At 45.0% G+C, this 27,903-nt stretch overlaps 1 protein-coding gene across 1 annotated transcript; it reads left to right on the plus strand.

Annotated features, from left to right (window-relative positions):
- On the plus strand, positions 1-27,801 carry BNIP3L (BCL2 interacting protein 3 like). Its single transcript, XM_069944339.1, has 6 exons — positions 1-119; positions 11,200-11,380; positions 12,551-12,617; positions 18,697-18,800; positions 20,995-21,144; positions 25,184-27,801. Exons 1-6 carry the CDS (start codon positions 80-82, stop codon positions 25,230-25,232), a joined length of 591 nt encoding a protein of 196 aa, XP_069800440.1. The 5' UTR covers positions 1-79; the 3' UTR covers positions 25,233-27,801.
- The last annotated feature ends 102 nt before the right edge of the window (positions 27,802-27,903 follow it).

Raw genomic sequence — 27,903 nt, forward strand, 5'->3', positions numbered from 1 at the left:
ATGATGCGAGGTGACGTCACACGGGGTGTGGCTACGCAGTGCGGCGCCTTCTCCCTAACAGACTGAAGCCGTCGCCGTCATGTCGGACAACAATAACGGGGAAGATCCCGCGCTGCACGGTGAGTGGGGTCCGCTCGTTCTCCCCCCCGGTAGTTGTCCGTTCATTACAGTTCGGGCGTCTAAAGGCGGAAATAGGGATTCGGTCCCCGCTCGGCCTCCCTGTGCGAAAGACACAGAGACAAGGAAACGAGACAAACATCAGAAGCAGCCAATCAGAGCCAAGCACAAGGGCTTGTGGGCGGGGTTTAAGGAAAGAATGTTTCGTTTTGTCCAATCGGAAGCCAGGGCGTGTAATAACGGGCGGGGCTGTAGAGAGGATGTACACAGTGTTGTTATTATCATGTCTGAACATGTATTTACAATGAAGCGGTACCGGTTCTTGTAGTCCGGGGTCATGTGACACCATCCATCTGTCTTTATTAGTGTTCTGCTACCTGTGACCTCCTAACGGTGGTGCAGCTGGTCCTCCCAGCGGGCTGTCTCTCAGGGCATGCTGGGAGTTGTAGTCCCGCTGGGATCAGAGCTCTGCTCTGTGTATAGTGACACAATTATAATAATAGAAGTCATATTCCCGCAGCACTATTGGAGGCTAGAGGAAAATAATGGCGGGAAGTTGTACAAATTGGGTTGGGTAATGGGGTGATCAGAGAGAGCTGCTGCCCTGTGCCATGTGTATTCTATATATATATCACACTGGTCATGTGACTGATCCCTCATACCTTATATCATAATACAGAGGACGGGGAATAACGCATCATATGGATACAATGTAATGTATGTGATTGTAATTAGTAACCATTATGTCTTATGAGGGAGGTGACAAATCTATCTATCTATCTCCTATCTATCTATCTATCTATCTATCTATCTATCTATCTCCTATCTATCTATCTATCTATCTATCTATCTATCTATCTATCTACCTATCTCCTATCTATCTATCTATCTATCTCCTATCTATCTATCTATCTATCTATCTATCTATCTATCTATCTATTATCTATCTATCTATCTATCTATCTATTATCTATCTCCTATCTATCTATCTGTCTCCTATCTATCTATCTATCTTTCTACTAATATCTACTATCTATCTATCTATCTCCTATCTATCTATCTATCTATCTATGTATCTATCTCCTATCTATCTATCTATCTATCTATCTATCTCCTATCTATCTATCTATCTATCTATCTATCTATCTATCTATTATCTATCTATCTATCTATGTATCTATCTCCTATCTATCTATCTATCTATCTATCTATCTAATCAAATCAAATAAAAAAAAATTTATTGGCAGGTCCAAGTTACACATTAGCATTGCCAAAGCATGGGGAGAATAGGGGGTTGAGGAAATGGGACTCACCCGGGGTCGGTGTACAGGGGTTCATGATGCATCATGATGAGGGGGGAAACATTCAGGGTCAGTGTATGGGAGTCCATGACCTATCAGGGTCAGGTAGTTGGAGTCCATGACGTATCACGCTCCTCTCAGTCTATGGCAGGCAGTGACGTATTGTGCCACTATAGTCGCTGTGGTCTCTTCTTCCCCCAGCAGGATGGGTAGTTTCTCTTCCTCCTCCATGGTGGAGAAGCCTGGGAGGAGGTTGGAGAGTCTCCTATAGTGAGTGTCCCTCGCTGCTGAGTATTTGGGGCAGTGTAGCAGGAAGTGGGCCTCATCCTCCACGGCCTCCTGGTCGCACTGCTGGCACAGTCGGCTCTCCCTGGGCTTGTACGTCTGTCGGTGCCGCCCAATTTCAATGGCCAGGTTGTGGGCGCTCAGCCTGTGGCGGCTCAGGATCTTCGGTCTCTGGGGTTGGGAAGCTCCTCCAGATATGGGGCCAGCCTATACTCCCTCTGCAGGCTCTGGTACACGGCCAGCTTCTGGGATGCTCTGACCTCCTCCCTCCATTCTTGGACATAGTCTTCTTGTCTCCTGGTTATTGTGTTCCTGATCCCGGCTTTTGTGAGGTGGTATGGGGGGATTGTCTGGTTGGGCTGGGTTCCAGAGGGTATGTTTTGGGGCTCTGCTTTGCCTGGGGCCCCTTGGTGTAGCAAGGCTTTATGGTGATAGGAACCTTCACTACTACCATGTAGGTGACCCCAGAATGACAGCGCCCTCTTCTGGATAGTTAGGTGCAGGGGGGATCTGCCCAGCTCTGCTCTACAGGCACAGTTAGAGGTGCTCCGATGGACCTGGAGGAGATGCTTACAGAACTCCAGATGGAAGATTTCCGTTGGGCTGGAATCCCACCTTGACCAGTCGGGTAATATGTGAGGACCCCAAACTTCACTGCCGTACAGGAGAATTGGAGTTGAAGATTTTAAGCCAAACCCTGACAGGTGGCTTATGGTGGTAGAATTGTCTTCTGATGGTGTAGAAGGTTTTGCAGGCTTTGTCTCTCAGCATCTCGATGGCAGATTTGAAGCTCCCCATCTGTTCTATTACCAGGCCCAGGTAGGTGTAGCTGCTGGTGGCTGTAAGGGGCTGGTTGTGTAGCGTGAAGGTGGGGGACCCGGCTGACTTTGTTTTCCTCCTTTGGAACACCACAGTGTTGGTCTTTTTTAGGTTGATGTGTATGGCCCATGTGGTGCTGAACTTCTTCAGGATGGCTAGCTGGTCTTGGAGACCTTTCTCAGATGATGATAGGAGGAGAAGGTCGTCCCCATACAGAAGGAATTTCACCTCGGTGTCATGGAGGGTGAGACCTGGTGTTGAGGAGGACTCCAGGGCTACTGCCAGCTCATTGATATAAATGTTGAAGAGTGTTGGGCTGAGGCAGCAGCCCTGCCTGACTCCTCGGCTCTGCTGGAAGTAAGCCGTTCTCTTCCCATTTACCTTCACGCAGCATTGGTTCCCAGTGTAGGAACTTTTGATAACATCATAGGTCTTTCCTCCTATTCTGCTCTCCAGCAATTTTAGAAGCAATCCTGGGTGTTACACCGAATCAAAAGCCTTTTTGAAGTCCACAAAACAGATCTATCTTCTATCTATCTATCTATCTATCTATCTATCTATCTATCTATCTATCTCCTATCTATCTATCTATCTATCTATCTATCTATCTATCTATCTATCTCCTATCTATCTATCTATCTATCTATCTATCTATCTCCTATCTATCTCCTATCTATCTATCTATCTATCTATCTATCTATCTATCATCTATCTATCATCTATCTATCTTATCTATCATCTATCTATCTTATCTATCTATCATCTATCTATCTATCTATCTATCTCCTATCTATCTATCTATCTATCTATCTAACTATCTATCTATGAAGAAGTTCTACTAACGACAGGCAGACATAGAATCAGACCCCCCCCACACACACACACACTTGTGTCTCACCTCCTGGCACCAGTTTTCTTTATGTAACTTTGGCTGCGTGGGATCCTGACACTGTGGAAGCGATGACTCTATACTATCCTCCTCTATAATACATACATGATCTAGTATATAATACATCGTTCAGTATCAGTAGGCCACCTTCTAAAGCAGGTAAAGAGCTGTCCCTGCTCGTGGCATGTATGTTTATGGGGCATCCTGACTATACGCCTGGACATGTAGAGAAAACAGTGACAATTGTGAGTTACTTTTTTCCCTTATTGGTGGAGGGTTCCTGCACAGTTTGAGTAGGATCATGTGATTTAAGTGGCCACACCCAGTTGTCACTGTATTAATTGCCAGGAGGAATGACAGAGGAACAGCTCAATGCAGAGTTCTAGAAGTTTTTGTGTAGAAGCTCAATGCAGAGTTCTCTGTGTTTTTGTAAGAATTTTGGTATCACTAAAATAGAGATGTCAGGATGATGCTCGAATATGAACTATATGGCGGTACATTGCTAAGCTGCCATCACTGATGCGATCGTTCCCTTTCTATCATTGCATGGCTATTTGTGAGAATCACAGCTCTCCCCAATCATCTGGTGTCCAGCTTTCTTTCAGGAATACATTCTCATTTAAGTCACACAGCCACTCTGAGATATATATATATATAATATAATATATGTCAGTGTCCCACCTTAAAGGAATATTCTGGGGAGTCATTTCCATTTATAATTAGGCCTGGACTCCATGCTGATCTACCCAGTATTTTAGATGATGTATACAGGGATTATCACAGGTTTTATGTTGCTTTGAGCTTTGCAGCAGCCACTTGGCATTGAACATAAACTCTTCTCTCTATAGTTTGCATAGAAAGCAGAACCAGTCCGGGTATAGGAGCCTGCAGAGGTTCTGTAGTATACAGTACAGATACACAGCTAGGTATATGCAGGGCTGACATGCTCTGATGTTGATCCCGCAGGTCAGGTTTGTCCTTATCAGTCATTTTTCTCCTTTGTGTCTGACAGCAAATAACCCGCGTCTTTACTAAAGATCCTCAGTGGCGGGCAGCAGCAGCGGTGGCGGCATATAAATAGTGTATGAGCGGTAGTGAGAGGATTATTGGGATTTCTGGGGTGAACATGGCAGAGATGCCAGCGTGCGTGCAGAACTGCACAATGTAAGAGCTGTGAGCCGCTCTGCCCACACCCGAGGTCTCCGCAGGCTGCCCTCACCCCCTCCTCCTCTCACAGCAGAGGAATGGCTGTCTGGGAGTATTTCAGGACAGAGATTTACAGGGAAAAGCAGGGCAGATTATGTGGAAATGGCTGCTGGGTAGTCTGGAGCAAACGAATGGCAGCGGAGAGACCCCCAGGGCTGAGAGGGAGGTCTGAAGGTCTGAAGAAGGAGGAGAAGGCATCAGGGGCATCAATGTATAATATATATCATCTAAAATTGTTATGTATAGGATTATAGAGACATCATGTACTGCAGCAGGTGATCTGTCAGTCAATATATATATATATATATATATATATATATATATATATATATATATATACAGCTATGGAGATAGATAGTGATATATATTGTCATATATGTATAATATATGGCGGTATAGAGCACCTGCTATAACACTTGTCCATATCGACCCGGAGTATGAAACCAAAGCCATCAGTTCATCCATAAAGGCACTGAAAATTTTGGTGAAATGTGCATGAAAAACTCCCCAAAAATTACAGAAGACACTGGGTTCACACTGCGTTTTTAGCATACGTTTAACGGATCTGATTTTTTTAACGAACAAAAAAAATAGTGTCAGCAACGTTTTTGTGTCTGTAAAAAAAAACGAATCCATTTTGATCCGTTTTTTTTTTTTTAATAATGGAAGTCAATGGAAAAATGGATCAAAACGGATGCACACAAATGCATCTGTTTTGCAATCCGTTTTTCATCCTTTTTTTTTCCAAAAACGGATGAAAAAAACGGATTGCAAAAACGCAGTGTGAACCCAGCCTTAGGTGTATTTAGGCGTATATATATGTGTATTTAGGCACGGTTGACACATTGTATTATGGTCAGTCATTTTAGCCAAATAGGTTAAAAAAAAGACAAAACAAAATATTACTACATGTGAACTCGGCATTAGACTTAGCAGGAGACACAACTGTTACCACCTTTGTTAAACACATCACTCGTTTCTCGCTACTCCCCTATACACATGTACACTCAGTTTAGTTGAGTGTGCATTTAAAAAAAAAAAAATTACCTATGGGCAAAGAGCAAATGTAAAAAGTAGTGTTGCACTACAGTATACTTCGTCTGTTGTGGGTGGCCGTCATACAGTTTATCCATAGGAGCCTTTAGGTTCTATTCACACCATTTTTACTTCATGTGTTGGGAGCATCGTCTATTGTGTGCACTAAACCTCCAAGATGAGAAATTGTATACTATGGTTGCCTAAAGGGATTATGGCTATAATGCGAGTTGTGAGACCAGATATCGTCAGGTCACACTGTGTAGAGTGCGTTGCATTACACTTATGGGAAGCCAATGGGGTCATATTGTGTAGATTGAATGGAACCATCAACAAGAAAACTGTTGCCCATAGCAACCAGTCACGGCCTGGCCTTTATTTTTCATAGTGCTGGTTAAAAATGAAAGCTATGTTGTTATTGGTGGCTTTGGGCCTTGTTACCCATAGTAACCAATGACAGCACAGCTTACAGTTTTTAATTGGTTGCTATGGGCATCAGGGATAGTGGTTGTGATGTGATAGATGGGGCCTGTTTTTGGTTGGTTTCAGGCTACGTTCACATTATAGACTTCATAACAGATTGTAATGGCCGTACAATACCATTACAGAGCTCAGTCAGCAGGTCCATCCCTGGCTGCCGGTATCCATTGTGCATTGCCGCCACAATGTAGATGTGAACAGAGGCTTGTGGAGGCGCCGTGTCAGTATGAGTGGCCTCATACCTGGAGCGTGTGAAAGCTCTTGTGTCCAGGATGGCATGGCGGCCGCGCTGTACTGTACATTCTGTCTCCATGTCCTGGTGAATCACACATAAGTCATCAAGTTTACTGTACCCGCTTTACATAATGACAGCTGTGTGTATTAGGAGGTACAGCTACACCACTGCAGCTTTTCTGTTAGGGTATGTTCATATGATGCTGATTGGTTTCAGAAAATCTGCACCAAAGCAAAACAATAAGTAAAAAATCAGCATAATAAAACTGAAGCAGAAAATCCACAGCAGATCCACATTGTGGGGACATACCTGCTGCAAGACTACTACTCCCAGCATTTGTAAGCAAGGAGTTGTGTCCTTGTCTGTGTGACCTTTTGGGCTATATAGGCATCGTATAGAGCAGCCATGTCTTATAGACATAATATATGGAGCAGCCATGTCAAACTTAGCCCATAGGTCCTGTCAGGTGGGAGGAGGCGTCTAAATTACTACTGTACATACCTATAGGGCACTGGTACATGCGGTATGGACGTAGACTCTTCTCTCCAGAAGTGTGTGTGTGTGTGTGTGTGTGTGTGTGTGGTGTTAATAGTAGACGTAGGTGGGTGGAGGGGTTAATTGCAGACATTGAGAAGGGAGTGGAAGGTGTTAATAGCAGACATGGTTGATGCAGGTTTAAGGGGTTATCTAAAGCTTAAAAACGTTTAATATTGTGCTGCAGTCATAAAGAAAATAAGAAAAGAACCTATACTCACCTCACTATGTCCAGTGTCCTCCTGCAGTGTCTCTGTGTCCCCCGCTGACACAGCACTTCTGAGGTGAACTCCTATAGGCAGTGATAGCCTCCTCAGCCAATCACTGAGTGAGATGGGACAGTGCTGCGGCCAGTGATTGGCTGAGTGGACTACAGTGGTCAGCAGGGGACCTAGAGACACTGCAGGCGGACACCGGGCATAGGAAGGTAAGAATAGGCCCTTTATTATTATTTTCCTGCACCTAAATATTAAAAGTAGTAGTAGTAGGAGTACAGTATGGGACATGATGGACAAGGCAGGAGATGTGCGGCTGTGTAGGGTAGTAGTAGTAGTAGTACAGTATGGGACATGATGGATAAGGCAGGAGATGTGCGGCTGTGTAGGGTAGTAGTAGTAGTAGTAGTAGTAGTAGTAGTACAGTATGGGATATGATGGACAAGGCAGGAGATGTGCGGCTGTGTAGGGTAGTAGTAGTAGTAGTAGTAGTAGTAGTACAGTATGGGACATGATGTACAAGGCAGGAGATGTGCGGCTGTGTAGGGTAGTAGTAGTAGTAGTAGTAGTACAGTAAGGGACATGATGGACAAGGCAGGAGATGTGCGGCTGTGTAGGGTAGTAGTAGTAGTAGTAGTAGTACAGTATGGGACATGATGGACAAGGCAGGAGATGTGCGGCTGTGTAGGGTAGTAGTAGTAGTAGTAGTACAGTATGGGACATGATGGACAAGGCAGGAGATGTGCGGCTGTGTAGGGTAGTAGTAGTAGTAGTACAGTATGGGACATGATGGACAAGGCAGGAGATGTGCGGCTGTGTAGGGTAGTAGTAGTAGTAGTAGTAGTAGTAGTAGTACAGTATGGGACATGATGGACAAGGCAGGAGATGTGCGGCTGTGTAGGGTAGTAGTAGTAGTAGTAGTAGTAGTACAGTATGGGACATGATGGACAAGGCAGGAGATGTGCGGCTGTGTAGGGTAGTAGTAGTAGTAGTAGTAGTAGTACAGTATGGGACATGATGGATAAGGCAGGAGATGTGTGGCTGTGTAGAGTAGTAGTAGTAGTAGTACAGTATGGGACATGATGGACAAGGCAGGAGATGTGCGGCTGTGTAGGGTAGTAGTAGTAGTAGTAGTAGTAGTAGTAGTAGTACAGTATGGGACATGATGGACAAGGCAGGAGATGTGCGGCTGTGTAGGGTAGTAGTAGTAGTAGTAGTAGTACAGTATGGGATATGATGGACAAGGCAGGAGATGTGCGGCTGTGTAGGGTAGTAGTAGTAGTAGTACAGTATGGGACATGATGGACAAGGCAGGAGATGTGCGGCTGTGTAGGGTAGTAGTAGTAGTACAGTATAGGACATGATGGACAAGGCAGGAGATGTGCGGCTGTGTAGGGTAGTAGTAGTAGTAGTACAGTATGGGATATGATGGACAAGGCAGGAGATGTGCGGCTGTGTAGGGTAGTAGTAGTAGTAGTAGTACAGTATGGGACATTATGGACAAGGCAGAAGATGTGCGGCTGTGTAGGGTGGTAGTAGTAGTAGTAGTAGTACAGTATGGGACATGATGGACAAGGCAGGAGATGTGCGGCTGTGTAGGGTGGTAGTAGTAGTAGTAGTAGTACAGTATGGGACATGATGGACAAGGCAGGAGATGTGCGGCTGTGTAGGGTAGTAGTAGTAGTACAGTATAGGACATGATGGACAAGGCAGGAGATGTGCGGCTGTGTAGTGTAGTAGTAGTAGTACAGTATGGTACATGATGGACAAGGCAGGAGATGTGCGGCTGTGTAGGGTAGTAGTAGTAGTATTACAGTATGGGACATGATGGACAAGGCAGGAGATGTGCGGCTGTGTAGGGTAGTAGTAGTAGTAGTAGTACAGTATGGGACATGATGGACAAGGCAGGAGATGTGCGGCTGAGTAGGATAGTAGTAGTAGTAGTAGTAGTACAGTATGGGACATGATGGACAAGGCAGGAGATGTGCGGCTGTGTAGAGTAGTAGTAGTAGTACAGTATGGGACATGATGGACAAGGCAGGAGATGTGCGGCTGTGTAGGGTAGTAGTAGTAGTAGTAGTAGTAGTACAGTATGGGACATGATGGACAAGCCAGGAGATCTGCGGCTGAGTAGGGTGGTAGTAGTAGTAGTAGTACAGTATGGGACATGATGGACAAGGCAGGAGATGTGCGGCTGTGTAGGGTAGTAGTAGTAGTAGTAGTACAGTATGGGACATGATGGACAAGGCAGAAGATGTGCGGCTGTGTAGTAGTAGTAGTAGTAGTAGTACAGTATGGGACATGATGGACAAGGCAGGAGATGTGCGGCTGTGTAGGGTAGTAGTAGTAGTAGTAGTAGTAGTAGTAGTAGTACAGTATGGGACATGATGGACAAGGCAGAAGATGTGTGGCTGTGTAGTAGTAGTAGTAGTAGTACAGTATGGGACATGATGGACAAGGCAGGAGATGTGCGGCTGTGTAGGGTAGTAGTAGTAGTACAGTATGGGACATGATGGACAAGGCAGGAGATGTGCGGCTGTGTAGGGTAGTAGTAGTAGTAGCACAGTATGGGACATGATGGATAAGGAAGGAGATGTGCGGCTGTGTAGGGTAGTAGTAGTAGTAGTAGTAGTAGTAGTAGTAGTACAGTATAGGACATGATGGACAAGGCAGGAGATGTACGGCTGTGTAGGGTAGTAGTAGTAGTACAGTATGGGACATGATGGACAAGGCAGGAGATGTACGGCTGTGTAGGGTAGTAGTAGTAGTAGTAGTAGTAGTAGCAGTAGTAGCACAGTATGGGACATGATGGACAAGGCAGGAGATGTGCGGCTGTGTAGGGTAGTAGTAGTAGTAGTACAGTATGGGACATGATGGACAAGGCACGAGATGTGCGGCTGTGTAGGATAGTAGTAGTAGTAGTAGTAGTAGTAGTAGCAGTAGTAGCACAGTATGGGACATGATGGACAAGGCAGGAGATGTGCGGCTGTGTAGGGTAGTAGTAGTAGTAGTACAGTATGGGACATGATGGACAAGGCAGGAGATGTGCGGCTGTGTAGGGTAGTAGTAATAGTAGTACAGTATGGGACATGATGGAGGCAGGAGATGTGCGGCTGTGTAGGGTAGTAGTAGTAGTAGTAGTACAGTATGGGACATGACAAGGCAGGAGTAGTAGCAGTAGTGGTAGTAGTAATAATAATAATAGTAGTGTAATAGTAGTAGTAGTGATAGTAGTACTCGCTATTGTGACAGATATATCTCAAATCTCAATAGTTTCAGATGTGCAGAATTGATGACCTTTAGGAAAATCCAGAATAAGGGTGCCTTCACACACACTGGATCAGCAGCAGATTTGATGGTGCAGATTTCATACTGTGTTCAGTTATTTAAATCACTCGATTTCGCTGCGATGCGGTGTGTGTGAAGCTACCCTAAGGATGGTTTCTGCTGGAGCCATTGATAATCTCTGCTATTCCTTATTCCCGCATTTTAGCGCTCTTAGTTTCCAGCTTTCCTGAACTCCTGATTTCTTCCTACTTGTTAGGTAATACATTAGTTGGCGTGTATGTCACTATAGGCAGCTTTACCATTCAGGATTCTAGGAAAGCTGAGGTGATGAAAGGGTTGATACTGTCTCCCACCAGTAGTGTAGTGTGATGGTCCCTGGTCAGTGTGGTGAGGACTGTACGGTGACATGTTGTGCATAGTGTTCCCATGAAGCAGCAGGACACCAGCACAGGGTTAATCCCAGCATGTAACCAGTATGCTGTCATGTGCTGGGAGGTCGGGGTTACATGGCCATTACATGATGTAAGCAGTTGTCATTCCATTGTGCGGCAGTCACACACGTGAGGCCGGCCCGTGGGCATGTTCTAGACGTGTGACAGCTCTCGGCAGGCGCACACTTTGTTGCTGGGCTCCTGTACAAAAAGCAGCAGCTCAGATGTCACGTAATCCGGGTGCAGCCGCTCGGGAGCTTTATCTGTAGCCCAGACCGGTCCTCCTCTCCCTCCTGCTCCGTGTGATAAGACAGTACAGACACCTTCACCCTGGCTGACCAAGACAGTCCCGTTCTCCTCACAGGTTCCTGGGTGGAGTTACAGATGAACGGCAACGGGAACAACATCGACAGCAACAGGAACGGAGGCCTGGAGCATGTCCCCTCATCCTCCTCTATCCACAATGGGGACATGGAGAAGATCCTCCTGGACGCTCAGCACGAGTCCGGACAGAGCAGCTCTCGCAGCAGCTCCCAGTGTGATAGGTGAGAGCGCCATTCCTATCCTCTATACAGGGTCTCACTCCCCTTAGGGAGAATGGGGGTTCCCTAGTGTATAGTCTTATGGGGGTCTCAGATCTTTAACATTCTCTGTTTCCAATGGGTGAAAGTCTAATACAGAGGGATCTGTATACTAGTGCATCAGCCGTGTACAAGCAGCTGACAGGCCAATGTGTATGGGAACCTTATAAAGTGATCTTGGGGGGCATGTTGGTTTTAGCTACCTTTTTGTTTTCGGGGAGATAAGCCGCTGCCAGAGCTGTCTGGCAGCAGTTTCCTCCTCTGTCACTGTCGAGCCAGGCTGAGTGTTCATATATATGGGGAGATGGGGAGTAAGTGTATGGCCACCTTTTAGTTTTATTGAGGGTGATGTGTTTTAAGAGTTACTTAGCCCCCCATGGGGACCTCAGATCCTGGCAGAGCTGATCTTTGTCATCTCCTGCCTTGGACATCTAGATGATGAAGAATGGTGTGGCTAGTACTACCACGGGAGCCAAGTGCGTGTAACACACCTGCCGTCCCCTTATCTCCAGTACACTTAGTGTCACTGTCTTTTTATTTATTTATTTTTTGCAGAAATCAATAGTCCAGGCGGTTATTATAAGAAACTTTGTAATTGGGTTTATTAGGTAAATCTGCCATTATCTGCGTTCAAAAACACTTTCCACAGCCCCCCTCCCCTCCTCTCTCTCATCCACTGCTCATTATCAGGAAATCTCAACTCTTTTACATCAGCTGAGCCCTGTTTAACCTATTTAGGGGGGAGGAGGGAAATTAGTCGCCAGCAGAGAACAAAGGATTACACAGCAGGAGCTGTGTGAAAGCCAGTATTCATAGGTCAGAGTGGTCAGTGCTGACTTCAGAGGAGAGAGCCTGGTGATGTAGCTGTAAATTAACTCTTTATTGCCCTTTTTTGGTGCCTCATCTCCCTCAACCCCTCCCCTCTCCATAAGAGAACCATGAAGACAGGGGGGAGAGCTCGAAACTGCGTTTTCATAATAAAAATTCATTTTTCGGTTAATAAACCCAATTAGAAAGTTTCTTAAAATCACCTGTACTATTGATTTCTGCAAAAAAAAAAATGTAAATGTAAATGACAGTGACACCTCCGCTGTATGTGGTGACTTATTGTATGTTTGTGTCTCCCTCCTGCAGCCCCTCACCTGAAGAAGGGCAGATTACCTTTGATGTGGAGATGCACACAAGTAAAGACAGCTTCCAGGTAAGGAACGCATAGAGGAAACCATCCGCACCGTATACATAAGCATCTCCTATGTCTCAGCACATGGACTCCGTCCCCTGACAGATGTCCCTGAGAAGCGGCAGCTATTTCTAGGCACGCAGCGTGTCGGCTGATCATTGTCAGCACCCGCCATATGGAAACTCACAGTCCCGTGGGTGCATCTGAGGTTCTTGTCTGCACATGCCAGGCTGTACTGCCATAGATACGGGCTGCTTACACTATGTAGTCTCTCTGTATATAAGACCCCTATGGAATATTGTTAGATGGAATATTGTGGAATGAGTGTCCGTCTACTGAAGCATCGTGTAAGAGTATAGCTGTGAATTCTGCATTCATTGGTATAGGCCCAGAACTATCTGGGCCCACCATGTGTTCAGTGTACAACCCATGGCCCTTTTACGCAGCCTGACCGCCACTTTTTTTTTACAGAGCCTGACCACCACTCTCTTACATAGCATGACCATCACTCTCTTACAGAGCATGACCACCACTCTCTTACGCAGCCTGACCACCACTCTCTTACAGAGCATGACCATCACTCTCTTACAGAGCATGACCACCACTCTCTTACAGAGCATGACCACCACTCTCTTACAGAGCATGACCATCACTCTCTTACAGAGCCTGACCACCACTCTCTTACAGAGCCTGACCACAACTCTCTTAGCATGACCATCACTCTCTTACAGAGCCTGACCTCCACTCTTACAGAGCATGACCACCACTCTCTTACGCAGCCTGACCACCACTCTCTTACATAGCATGACCATCACTTTCTTACAGAGCATGACCACCACTCTTACAGAACATCTACAAGGTTTGCTTAATTGTGTGGCCTGTTAATTTCGCCATAGTGACATTCACGTTCCCTTTCACACCAGAATATGTGAGGCCGAGTAGCAATGATTTTATTGGCTGCACAAAAGATGTGATCGGCCAATGAATGAGCGTTTTTTAATTTGTTGGCTGATCCCCGACTCCTTTACATGGTTGATTGTCAGCATAAGCCAATAATACCTTCTGTTGCTTGCAATTTTTTATGTCCTCATCCTTATGCTGGCCCAGAGCTGCATTCACAATTCTGCTTACTACAGACCTAAAATCTCCCAGCATTCCTTGCTGGCTTCACATCTGGATAAAGCTTGTTCTGATTGTAGGAAGTGTAGTTGTTACACAGAAAGGAAATCTATATGGTACCACTGCATTTTATGAGTTTTAATAGATTGCTAGGGATATCTCAGTGGACATGCTTGGTGAGTCCTTCCACAGCAGAACTGTGAATGCAGCTCTTGAGGATAATATAGGCTGTTACAGGTAATGTAATGCATGTACATGGTGACTGTACCAGCAGAATAGTGAGTGCAGCTCTGGAGTAACTCCTGATCAGTACAGGATAAGTAATGTAATGTATGTACACGATGACTGTACTAGCAGAATAGTGAGTGCAGCTCTGGAGTAACTCAGGATCAGTACAGGATAAGTAATGTAATGTATGTACTCAGTGACTGTACCAGCTGAATAGTGAGTGCAGCTCTGGAGTAACTCAGGATCAGTACAGGATAAGTAATGTAATGTATGTACTCAGTGACTGTACCAGCAGAATAGTGAGTGCAGCTCTGGAGTAACTCAGGATCAGTACAGGATAAGTAATGTAATGTATGTACTCAGTGACTGTACCAGCTGAATAGTGAGTGCAGCTCTGGAGTAACTCAGGATCAATACAGGATAAGTAATGTAATGTATGTACTCAGTGACTGTACCAGCTGAATAGTGAGTGCAGCTCTGGAGTAACTCAGGATCAATACAGGATAAGTAATGTAATGTATGTACTCAGTGACTGTACCAGCTGAATAATGAGTGCAGCTCTGGAGTAACTCAGGATCAGTACAGGATAAGTAATGTAATGTATGTACATGTTGACTGTACCAGCAGAATAGTGAGTGCAGCTCTGGAGTATCTCAGGATCAGTACAGGATAAGTAATGTATGTACACAGTGACTGTACCAGTAGAATAGTGAGTGCAGTTCTGGAGTAACTCAGGATCAGTACAGGATAAGTAATGTAATGTATGTACACGATGACTGTACTAGCAGAATAGTGAGTGCAGCTCTGGAGTAACTCCTGATCAGTACAGGATAAGTAATGTATTAATAAAGTTAATATTTACCTTTTATGTAGATAAAGGGATATCCCTATGTCAAACATGCATGGCCTATCCACACACGCCCCACAGATGCGATCCTCATCTATTTCCAGAATGAGAGCCCTGGTGGGCTGGGATGCCGGATACAGCTACGCTGACAATTTATATAATTCCTATGGATATTAATGGGAGTAGTGCACACAGCATAGCACTGTTAGCTACACTGTTCATGTACCTCCTGTTACCATCTCAGGTGTTTCCGGCCTCCCAGCCATCCGCCGCTGTCATTCTGGGTTTCAGCAGCTACTTATTTGTGGATATTCTGTTTGAGATGGAACTGCCCCTTTTAATATCCATATATAAGCAGTAAAATGTAGAAAGAATCATCTACCCTTGCTCCAGATTTTCCTGGCCAGCAGCTAGTGCTTTTACATGACCCCAGAACTTCCCTTATACTTTATTGCTGGAATCTCCCAAGGGGCCTGATTGCTCCAATGTGGCCTGAATGTCGCCCACGTTACAGATCCTACAAGCAGCATGGCCTGAGGGCAGGATGAGGACCCCCAGAGACATGACGTGTGTCCCAAAGGATATCGCTTCTCATTGTCACCCCATTAATAGATGAGACATTGCCCGCTAAATCTGTCCCCACTTGTTTCCTGGACTTTTATTGGTTATAATTAAAACTTATTGTTACCACCTCTCCATTCATTCCAGATCTGCTGCTCACGTATATAATTGCAGTTGTCTAACCAGAATTGTGTTCCCCGATATCCTATTATTATTATTACCGGTTAGAAGTGCCGCATCAGACGTCATTGCTATTACTTCACATACATTCTCTATGTAGGTCAATGATTCTCTGATCTAATAGTCATCATAAATAGGAGTCCGTGATTTGCCCCCTTCCCTTAGATCACAGGGGTCAAAGTTGCAAAGAAGAAAAGAACTGGATTCCTTCAGCTCACGTTAAAAAATCATCATTTATGCAAATCTTTAAAATAGCCGACGCGTTTCGAGCCTGCCTGGCTCTTAGTCAGGGCATCTGCAATAGAAAGAATCTATGGGGAAATAATCCATCCCATTCCACTGGACATCAGAGAGTAAAAGCGCTCTCCTGGACCATAACAGCAGGAAAATCGTGGATGGCGCCGTAAAGTGCTGCGGCGTCTGTCAAAAGTTGCAGCCTACCAGCTGTTGCAAAAATACAAATCTCATCATGCCTGGCTGTCCAGGCATGATGGGAGTTGTAGTTTTGCAACAGCTGGAGGGCCGTGATTGTGACACCCCTGCCCTAGACGATATAATTGTTTACTAGGACGACCGATGTGGCTGATATTGCTGCTCTCACATATAACATAGATGTTGTTAAAGTGAAATCATTGAACCAAGAGGGGGACATATTACAATGTAGGACATTGGGAAATCTGGGCAACCATTGGGGAGATGAGGGAAAAACATATCTCTAGGGTCATCGCATTAAGAAGCTTGTAAAGGTTAGTTCCAGTTTGGTTTCATAGGAAATTAAAGTCTGTATACCGGCACTCCACCCTTAAAGGGGTTATCCAGCGCTAAAAAAACATGGCCACTTTTTCCCCTCTCTTGTCTCCAGATTGGGTGGGGTTTCAAACTCAAGTTCCATTAAAGTAAATGGAGCTTAATTGCAAACCACACCTGAACTGGAGACAAGAGAGGGGGAAAAGTGGCCATGTTTTTGTAGCACAGGATAACCCCTTTAATCTTCATACCGTGGTGCTCGTGGATTAAGCAATATCCAATGTAGAAAGATCTCGGCACTCACGTCTTGCTGCAATTATATATTTATTTATGTAAACAAAGGACGCTGCACGCGTTCCGACCTGAAGGCCTTTCTCAACAGCTACGCTGTTGAGAAAGGCCGTCAGGTCGGAACGCGTGCAATGTCCTTTGTTCACATGAATAAATAAATATATAATTGCAGCAAGACGTGAGTGCCGAGATCTTTCTACATTGGTTTCATAGGAGGGAGTGACTTTTATAGGTGAATTAAATGGGGATAGATTTTCGCACCTTTGTTGGAATCATATTGAGAACCCAGCCTGGTTTATATAGCAAAGTACAGTCATCGAAACAATGCTGGAAATCGGTAATTAAATGGGTGCATCCAAATATCTCCTGACTGTAGATCCGGGAGCTGGAGTCTCTTTATAGAGCAGAAGAACCTGCTGGGTGACACTCACCCCCCCCAGGTGTTAGCGCATCCCGTGCTCCTAACTGCAGAGCTGCTGCATATATTATCCTGGATGAGACCATGGCCTATGCTCTCCTCAGTCACTTCCCATGGATCTGGGGCAGGAGCAATGCAATAAATGGGATATAGCGGGGCAAGATGAGAGGTGTGTGTGAGCCGCTCAGTCCGACATCCATAGCAATAGCATCATATATCAGGAGCCACGTTCAGCCTGTTATCCAAGGCCTAATGCCTATAGGAATGAAATAGCTTAACCCAATTAGCTATTCTAAGAGACAAATCACTGTGTAATCCCTTTATCCTGATCTCTCGACATTTGTCCTAAATTGCTGGTATGTGTCCAACGCAGATTGCTGTTTGTAGATGTGGCCTATGGACAGACAAACGTGAAAGGAATTTAAAGGGGTACTTCGGTGAAAAAATATATATATATTTTTTTTTCAAATCAACTGTTGTCAGAAAGTTATACAAATTTGTAATTTTTGAAAATCCCAAGTCTTCCAGTACTTTTCAGCTGCTGTATGTCCTGCAGGAAGTGGTATATTCTTTCTAGTCTGACACAGTGCTCTCTGCTCCCCCCTCTGTCCATGGCAGGAACTGTCCAGAGAAGAAGCAACTCACCATAGCAAACCTCTCCTGCTCTGGACAGTTCCTGTGGCACTGGGGTGAAGTGCCATCTGGGTGGACCCAGCTTGGCTTGATTGACCGGTCTCCTCCTTCACACAAATAGGGATAGAACGGTCAGTCAAGCTGAGAAAGGAGATATTGGTGGAGAGCTATATATACAGCAAATGAAGTAGAAGCTGAGGGCGCTCACCGGAAAGTTGCAGTATATCTTTATTTCAACATGGAGTTACAGGCTTCAGCAGTGCATATCGCTATTCGGCAGACGCAAGACCACTTCACATAGACAAATGAGACATGACGGCCATTTCGCGCGCATGCGTGCTTCATCAGATCACCTTCCGGTGAGTGCCCTCAGCTTCTACTTCACTTCCTGTCTATACTACATGACTACTGTGAGGTGCATCTCCGATGTATGCATTTGTGGTCCCTAGGGCGGTATAGTCCGATAGGATACAACATTACAGACTAGTGGAAGGAGCAGTGCCGGTGATTCTCTAAAGACTATATACATATATATATATATATATATATATATATATATATATATATATATATATATAGCTAGGGAAAGTCGTCCCACCTTCCAAGTGTTCTGATTCCCTGGAGAAGTCTTGAATAAGACTGTCTAGAGTTTCTTCTCTTGGAAAGCAGGACGACTATTACAAGATTCTATAAACCAATGGCCGATTCATTAGATTCAGGTTGAGTTAATGGTAGTATAGCTTCACTGTAATGGAAAGCTAATGGCTCTCTGGTGTTATATAATGAATGCAGTCAGAGTTCATTCACATTAGCAGATTGAGGGCTACCATGGTTACATCCGTAAGGACAGGCTGCAGCACGGACACCGACATGTAAACCATGTCATCCTGCACGTATTAACCCATAATCCACTCTGGATGAGGCAGACTTTATTAGCTCTCTAGACTCTGCAGATTGCCGTCATCCTGTCATCGTAGGACCGGATACATATAACCAGATTAACCATAGACAGTGGTGATGAATTCCTATGTTTTATCCCGTCACTGACTCTGACCACTGCTGCATTTTTTTTTCAGTCTGAAGAGGAAGAAGCAGAAGCAGAGAAAGAAGAAGAAGTGTTAAAGAAGAGCGCAGACTGGGTATCCGACTGGTCAAGTAGACCCGAAAACATCCCCCCAAAGTAAGCCGCCCTGACCGATGTATGTGCAGCGTGCGGAAATATTCAGCATAGTTGTAGCTAACCGCATTGTCCCTCAGTCATCCTCCAGGCTCATCACTAAATCCAGCAAAGCTTTCACATGTGCTAGAAAGGACTGTCTGCTTTTCCATTGGTATTATTAGAGTTGCATGGGGCTATTGAAGGAGCAGTGCTCTGAATTGTTCCTACCATTGTGTTATGGAAAAATGCTCAGCCCCCTGTGCAATTTTAATAAGGCTTACATAGAAATCTATAGAGCCGCAGTAACCTTCATATCAAGGGCTTTGTCATATACGGAATCATTCCAACAAGGATTGTGTCATGTTCCATTGTATGGTGGCCCACAGAGTATAGAGTCATAAGGACTATGGGACATTTAAAGGAAACCTTTCACCCTGGCACCCAGGGCAGAGCCCGCCCGACCCTCTGGTAGAGCCCTGGACACCTACCCCGTCCTGCAAGTCCTGCTCCAGGAGCCAGTCCTGCCGCGCCGGCAGTATGCACACGCGATGTGTAAATGAGTCCAACGTCCATAGGAAATCACTGCTACAGTCAGGGTCATGCGGGCTGCACAAACGATTCTTGTATCATTTGTGCAGCCATGGAAACTGACAGCACAGACATATCTCATATATTATTGGGGTCTGGGATATGTATACAGATCCAGATCCAGATCACAAGCAGTGTATACTTACCATCCGCACTGCTTGTCATTCAGCATCCGGCTCTCCAGTCCTCCGGCCAGTGCTGTATCTTCAGGCCCGGCCTCCTCTGGCTGTCAGTCATGGCTAGAGAAGGCCTGAAGGTACAGCACTGGCTGGAAGACTGGAGAGCTGGATGCTGGATGACAAGCAGCGTGGATGGTAAGTATACACTGCTTGTGATCTGGTCAGCACAGATATGTATACATATCCCAGACCCCAATATATACATATATGTGCTGTCAGTTTTCCCTTTGTTGTTTACACAGGAAGATGTGCGGCCGACAATGATAAATTTTGAAGCCTGCTCTAAAGATCCGATCAGCTGTGGATTGACGTTTTCCTCATTCTCGGTTGATCGCTGTCGCTTTTACTGGAGCATTTTTGGCAACACCCCTGGCCAGTAATCGGCCTATATAAAAGGCCCTTATGTGCGCCATGTACGTGATGTATGTAAGGCATTAGTGTAGTGTAACCCAGCCTGTGGCTGTACCGTAACGCCCATCATGTCCTGATAGCTGAAGTCTGTCAGGGCATGATGGGAGTTGTAGATTTGCAAAAGCTGGAGAGTAGAGATGAGTGAACTTACAATAAGTTTGATCATCTATACTGGTGAGCCACTTGTGGGGCAGCACTGCCTTAGGGATATTCACTTTTTTTTAAATTTCCATATGGTGTATGCACTTAGAAAGCTTTCAGTTCAAACACCAAGTTTACCCAGAGTCCCCAGACTGTAGCTAAGAGAGATTCCGTTTGGCATTTGTTGTGTTCAAATGCTTCGGTGTACCTTTTTGTTCAATGTTATAGGAAAGCAGAGAAGACTGTGCTTTGTCTGTAGGCAATGTATATCCCATAGTATACCTCCCATGCCAGTATAATATTGATGGCCTGTAAGACGCAGCTTCAGGGAAATAGATATAGCAGATTTATGCTACTGCATTGTAATTTCCCTGCAAACCAGTGTGGATAGATCTTAAAGGAGAAGTCCGGCGGATTATAAAATCCTGGAGCCTTCAGGGGGAGGGGGGAAACTGATTACAAGTACAAACTTACCTCTCCCTGTGCCTGCGGGAGACCGGAAGGCATTTTCCCCTGAGTTGTAATGACAGCACGACTGGGGGTGGGGGGTCCTGTTCCGGCTGATGGACTGGCCCCTCAGCCAATCAGTGACTGGAGTGGCCAGTCCATCAGCTGGGTCGTGACATGTCAGAGAGACCAGTGGAGGTCCCATGGCCGATCCAACCGATCACCGCAGGCACGGGGAGAGGTAATCCGTCTGACTTCTCCTTTAAGGCAGGGGTCTCTTCTCGTGGTCCTCCAGATTTTGCAAAACTACAATTCCCATCATGCCATGAAGTCATCCTTCCCTTAGGGAAACGTATATCCCAGGGCTGATAGTAGCCGCTGTGCCTCCTATAGAAGTGTTCAGCTAGAGATATTACATCCAGTAACACATCGGCTATTTCTTTCTCCAGGGAGTTTCATTTCCGACACCCCAAGAGGTCCGTGTCTCTGAGTATGAGGAAGACAGGAGCCATGAAGAAAGGAGGCATCTTCTCTGCAGAATTCCTGAAAGTTTTCATTCCTTCCCTTTTCATCTCCCATGTGCTGGCTCTCGGGCTGGGGTAAGTCTGATGGACTACACTGTAATAGCCGTTCTTCACTCCTTTTATGCTACTATGAACAACCAGTCCATAGAGATTAATGGTGGTTGTGTGCAGTAATGTAATAGAAGGTAACTGCTGTCTATGTAGGAGAGGAGGTCTCTAGAACTAACACTGCCCTGATATATCTGACTAGTAGTAACACTCAGATGGTCTCACCCATGTATCTGACTATTACTGGTACTCATATGTTGTCTCTTATGTATATAACTTTAGTAGATACTAATACTGGTAGATGCTCGGTCTCACTGATGTATCTATTACTAGTAGTGTTAAGCGAATTTGCTAAACTGTTCGGGTTCTGTAATGTTCTCTGACCCCGAACACTTGGCATTTGACTCCTAACGGATGAAGAAGTTAAATGTCCCCATAGGGAGTCCTGGAAAAAATGGATACAGCCACAGGCTGGATCCATGTTTTCCTGGCAGTCCTAGGGTGGCATCCTACTTCTCCAACTGCTGGGAGTCAAACGCCGAAAAGTTCGGCAAGTTTACTCAACACTAATTGACTAGTAGCAGTGCTCAGATGGTGTCACTGATATATCTGACTAGTACTAGTGCTCAGATGGTGTCACTGATATATCTGACTAGTACTAGTGCTCACATGGTGTCACTGATGTATCTGACTAGTACTAGGGCTCAGATGGTGTCACTGATATATGTGACTAGTAGCAGTGTTCAGATGGTGTCACTGATGTATCTGACTAGTATTAGGGCTCAGATGTTGTCACTGATATCTGACTAGTAGCAGTGCTCGGATGGTGTACTGATATATCTGACTAGTACTCTGGCTGAGATGGTGTCACTGATATATCTGACTAGTACTAGGGCTCAGATGGTGTCACTGATATATCTGACTAGTACTAGTGCTCAGATGGCGTCACTGATATATCTGATTAGTACTAGGGCTCAGATGGTGTCACTGATATATCTGACTAGTAGCAGTGCTCAGATGGTGTCACTGATATATATGACTAGTACTAGTGCTCAGATGGCGTCACTGATATATGTGACTAGTACTAGTGCTCAGATGGTGTACTGATATATATGACTAGTACTAGTGCTCAGATAGTGTCACTGATATATGACTAGTAGCAGTGCTCAGTTAGTGTCACTGATATATCTGATTAGTACTAGTGCTCAGATGGTGTCACTGATATATATGACTAGTAGCAGTGCTCAGATGGTGTCACTGATATATATGACTAGTAGCAGTGCTCAGATGGTGTCACTGATATATCTGACTAGTAGCAGTGCTCAGATGGTGTCACTGATATATATGACTAGTAGCAGTGCTCAGATGGTGTCACTGATATATATGACTAGTACTAGTGCTCAGATGGTGTCACTGATATATATGACTAGTACTAGTGCTCAGATGGTGTCACTGATATATCTGACTAGTACTAGGGCTCAGATGGTGTCACTGATATATCTGACTAGTAGCAGTGCTCAGATGGTGTCCCTGATATATATGACTAGTACTAGTGCTCAGATGGTGTCCCTGATATATCTGACTAGTAGCAGTGCTCAGATGGTGTCACTGATATATATGACTAGTACTAGTGCTCAGATGGTGTCCCTGATATATATGACTAGTAGCAGTGCTCAGATGGTGTCACTGATATATCTGACTAGTAGCAGTGCTCAGATGGTGTCACTGATATATCTGACTAGTAGCAGTGCTCAGATGGTGTCACTGATATATCTGACTAGTAGCAGTGCTCAGATGGTGTCACTGATATATGACTAGTAGCAGTGCTTGTATAGTCTCACTGATAAATAATGTTTTCATTTACTGACAACAAAGCAGTAGATATTATATTAGGAAGTTGTAATCATATTTATTACACTGTGATGCTGCAAATTAGCTTTTCACCAGGTAGCTGCTCTATCAGCAAGTTAAGGAATACTAACCTGCTGATAGATCCTTATAGCAGACCTTACACAGGCACAGGGTTTCTTTGACTATGGCGCTCCAATGCAGCGTCTTTTTAAAACCAGGGCTGTGGAGTCGGTAAGCCACAGCTCATATACCAGGGGAGTCATTTATCACACTGGCTCTGCAGCTTCTCCCTAATGTCCTACATGATCCTGGGTCGACTTCTGAGGGAATGAGGAAAGATATAAAGCAGCTTCTCCTGTGTGTGCAGTGGATGCAGCCAGTCTCCAGCCTCCATGTCCTGAACTACTCACAACTAGACTAGATGGAGCAGGGGGTCTTTTCCTGCTGACAATCTTCTATGTTTCTAACTAAATATTCACCATACACACAGAAACACTGCTAACAATGCCAGATACCTGTAATATAGATATCAGCCATAGTGACTGACAACATCTCCCGACCCCCTCATCTAATAGGGCCAGTGTCCTATTAGAATGTTGCTTATAATATATATTGATGAGCAAAACTTAGAACAATTTAAAATTGAGTTTTGATACGAATTTTATAAGATTGTTTTTAAAGCCGGAGTTGGTACATATTTTCCGACTCCTGCCAAAACTAGTTCCGACTCCAACTCCACGACTCCGACTCCACAGCCCAGTTTAAAACTATTTTAAATGATGTTTAGTAGACTGGTGGCAGTTCTATCCCCTTGGTGCACTGATATGTCCACCTGTTCCTCTTACTAAACTAAGGCCTCCCCTCTGCAGCAGCCATCTCTGCAGAGGGGCTGCCTCAGTATTTATTAGTGGTAAGAGGAGCAGGTAATAGGCCATATCAGTGCACCGGGCAAGTAAAAGACCACCGTCAGTGCACCGAGCGAGTAAAAGACCACCGTCAGTGCACCGAGCGAGTAAAAGACCACCGTCAGTGCACAGAGCGAGTAAAAGACCACCGTCAGTGCACAGAGCGATTAAAAGACCACCGTCAGTGCTCCGAGCGAGTAAAAGACCACCGTCAGTGCACCGAGTGAGTAAAAGACCACCGTCAGTGCACCGAGTGAGTAAAAGACCACCGTCAGTGCACCGAGTGAGTAAAAGACCACCGTCAGTGCTCCGAGCGAGTAAAAGACTACCGTCAGTGCTCCGAGCGAGTAAAAGACCACCGTCAGTGCACCGAGTGAGTAAAAGACCACCGTCAGTGCACCGAGTGAGTAAAAGACCACCGTCAGTGCACCGAGTGAGTAAAAGACCACCGTCAGTGCACCGAGTGAGTAAAAGACCACCGTCAGTGCACCGAGTGAGTAAAAGACCACCGTCAGTGCACCGAGTGAGTAAAAGACCACCGTCAGTGCACCGAGTGAGTAAAAGACCACCGTCAGTGCACTGAGCGAGTTAAAGACCACCGTCAGTGCACCAAGCGAGTAAAAGACCAGAACCAGTGCACCGTGCTGCAGTTAATAAAGGAAAGCCAAGGAGGAGCAATACCTTTTTTGCATCCATACACAAGGAGTAAGGTTTACTTGCATAATAATGGATAATCCCTTTAAGAGTTTGTTCGCTTGTTGCAGTCTTTCCAGCTAAAGGCCCTATTACATGGAGAGATTATCTGTTAAATCAGGCTGCTATCTCCCTGTGTAATAGAGCCAGTCATCAGCCGACGTGAATAAACTGTGAATAAACCTTAGTTGGTCTCTTTGGATGGCTCTCTGAGGCCACCTAGGGGTAACAACAAGACTTTCAGGATTTCATCAAATAGACATAAGGGATTGATTTCACGGCCCCCTTTGCCCTTCATCACCATAGTTTATCGGTGGTGTGTTATATAAGGGGAACTGTGTAATACATTGTGTAATAACCCTACTTAACAGTAATCCCTTTAAGTGAATGCAGTGTGCATGGTTGAAAGGGAAGGGTAGCAAGACTTGGGGATGTATCCAGCCTTGAAGAACTGTACAATATGTCTAGCTAAGGATATGATCTTAGAGCAAAATAATAAAGGCTTTTCTTGTGCAAAGGTGCTCAAAAGTGGAGTTTTCCTTTAAACGCTATTGACGTGGAACTTTTCTGAGCATCCATGTGTCCCTGTTTTTCATTATATATTCTTGTCATTGCAGCATTTATATTGGGAAAAGATTGACCCTCCCATCCGCCAGTTCTTATTGATGAAGCATGATCTGGAATTGATCCCTTGACCCCGTGAAGGTGTGTTCCTGTCACATTTGTGCATTTGGACTTTGCACCATGTTAAGCATGACTCAAAGCACCCTCTTCTTGTTACCCATCTTACAAACCTGGGAGCCCTTTCTAGCAACCCTTTGGGGGAGGTTCGGAGCACCGAACTCTTTTATGTGAAGAACCCAACAACTCAACAAGAAGTCACCAGGAGAAGAAGTGTCTGACTGAAGCCAGCCAGGCTTATACAGTCATCACCTGGCTCAGACCAGAAATGTTCTCCTAGGAAGCAATGAAACCCAGCAGGCCATATCTACCATGGGCCCCAGATCTTTAACGTGACCACCCTGTAGCCTTCAGAGAACCTGAGAGGTGTCCATGTATGCGGCCCCCCTCAAAGCCCAAGCTACAAGGAAGCCAAACAGCTCCCCCAGGGGCTACTCTACAATTCTATTTGGATTGCATGGGTTTCCCCCATTAATTGTGGGGATCTTTGGAAATGCCTTTTCTGATCCTGACTCAGGACTGCCACTGAATATTATATAGTAAAAGTGGGGACTTGAGGCTTGCTTAAAAAAAACAAACAAAAAAAAAAACAAACATTTTTTTTTCAGAAAAAGGTTGAAGTAAAATAACTAGCCTGCCAATACACAGAGAAAGCATCTTACATTAGTAGTAACAAAGCCTAGTGTGAACTGTACCAATGATCATCTCATGCTCTCCCTGGAGACTAGCCACACACTGCCCTTCGGGGTATACATACTGACCTATATACTAACCACACTGACCACCCCCCCGACACTGACATCTGCCAGGATCGCACCATACAGAGTATAACTGCTCTGCCCCCCATTAGTATAGTCAGGTCATACTCCCCTCATAGTGTCTTCTCACCACCTTTCGAAGCCATGACTGTGGTTCTACCCCTTCCTTTCTCCCTATTTTTATGTCTTTGTGGTTCGTCTTTAACACAAAAAAAATGTGAATTTGTATTATATAGAAGATATCGAAGAGCCTTTAATGCTAGGACATGCAACCTACGTGGATCATATCCAGTTATAATACATGATTGTAAGCCAAAATGGACGGCTTATCGGACTGCTTGGTGGTTAAGGGAAGATGAGACGCGATTGTGGAGAACTAGAGGTTTGGCTTGTGACATGGGGAATGCTCAATGGCATGGTTACAGGTAGCATGGAATAACGTTGACTGCGTAAAGAGCCTATTACATCATACTGCTGGTTACTATTAGTCCAGGAACTCAAGCCCTGAAGCTTTCATGTCGTGGATTGTTAATGGTCTCGGCTACCAAGGTCCTTCCTATCGTATACAAGTACAGTAATATATATGCAAGTGAAAACTAGTGGCCAATGTAGCAAATAGAAGAGCCCAAGGTGGCATCTGATCTCTTATAGATGTTACCCTAGAGGATGCCTATACGTCTCGGTTGGCAGATGCGCTGAGAATACTATGTATAGGTTTATTGGACTGGTATATTATGCCCAGTCCAATCCTATTGTTGTTTCCAAACCCCGCCCCAGAGGAGCTCGCTCTCCTTAAAGGGAACATGCCCCAAAGATAAGCTCTCTTTCTATTGAGATATCTATCTGTATGATGTCTAATCGGGGAACGTTCACACTAGCAAAATAGCGCTTGGGTCTAGGAAAAGTGAGTTCCCCCTTAGAAGCACAGTCAGAGCTACTGTGAAGTGACCCCTCATGGCTCTACTGATTGGCCAACAGAGCCCTAACAGAGGGGAGGGGCATATACAGGAAGTGATTTTATTTTTAGCCCCCTTCCCCTCAGTATTTTAGGAGGCTTTTAGTGGGTGCAGTTGTCCCTGTAGCTCAGCATTAGTGTTAAGGCATCATACAGATGTACAGGGACCTGTCATCTCAGTTTCAGTTCCTACATCATTTTTATTATTAATCTCTCAAGTTGGATAAAGCCCGCCATGATACCCGGTCCTCCTAAATATTTAAATGATGTTTAACCGTAACCCTTTTCACTGTATTTGATACGACCAGGCATCCGCTCAGTGCCCAGGTCCACGATCCAGTGTTCTATTTATAGCTACATAGATGTTATGTTTTTACAGGACAATATGCACAGATTTACAAGACAGGATAAAATCCAAAATGGCTGCCGTGATGGTTTGCGCCCTGCAGTCAGCAGAGCCTTGGAGTGCTGTGTTTACCCTCCCTCCGTACCCCGTAATCAGGGGTCAAAGGGAGACAGAAGATTGGTATCTGCTTTTATATCTTCATCTATTAGAATGGAAAATTTTAGATGTTACATTTGCGCCTGATGCTTACACCTCGTGGGGGCGGCCATGTTGGAGGCCGCACTAATATGAAGGAAAAGGCCTGATGTCTATCCTGACAAAGCTCTTCGGTGATGTCACTGGCTCCTCCCACACAATGGCTGCCTCCGTGTTGTGTCATCATCAGGTGACTTCTACATGAGGAGGTGTATACTGACATCAACCTTTACAGAGTTTCCAGGGAAATGCCTAAATTGTAGCTGTACTCATTTTGTACCATTAAAACTCTCACTATAACCCTGTGTTTTGTGTGGTCTTATTTATGACTCAAAGACCCTAAAATGTCTAATTCAGGAAATCTTAAAACAATGCTTTAAAGGTTGTCCCATTAGGACAATG

The sequence above is a fragment of the Dendropsophus ebraccatus genome, chromosome 1, assembly GCF_027789765.1.
Source record: "Dendropsophus ebraccatus isolate aDenEbr1 chromosome 1, aDenEbr1.pat, whole genome shotgun sequence".
Taxonomy (NCBI): Eukaryota; Metazoa; Chordata; class Amphibia; order Anura; family Hylidae; genus Dendropsophus; species Dendropsophus ebraccatus.

Coding starts and splice junctions, on each gene's coding strand:
- BNIP3L (XM_069944339.1), top strand. CDS start 80: ATGTCGGACAACAATAACGGGGAAGATCCCGCGCTGCACG. Junction 12,618..18,696: donor CAAGTAAAGACAGCTTCCAG/GTAAGGAACGCA, acceptor TTTTTTTTTCAG/TCTGAAGAGGAAGAAGCAGA. Junction 21,145..25,183: donor GTGCTGGCTCTCGGGCTGGG/GTAAGTCTGATG, acceptor TTGTCATTGCAG/CATTTATATTGGGAAAAGAT.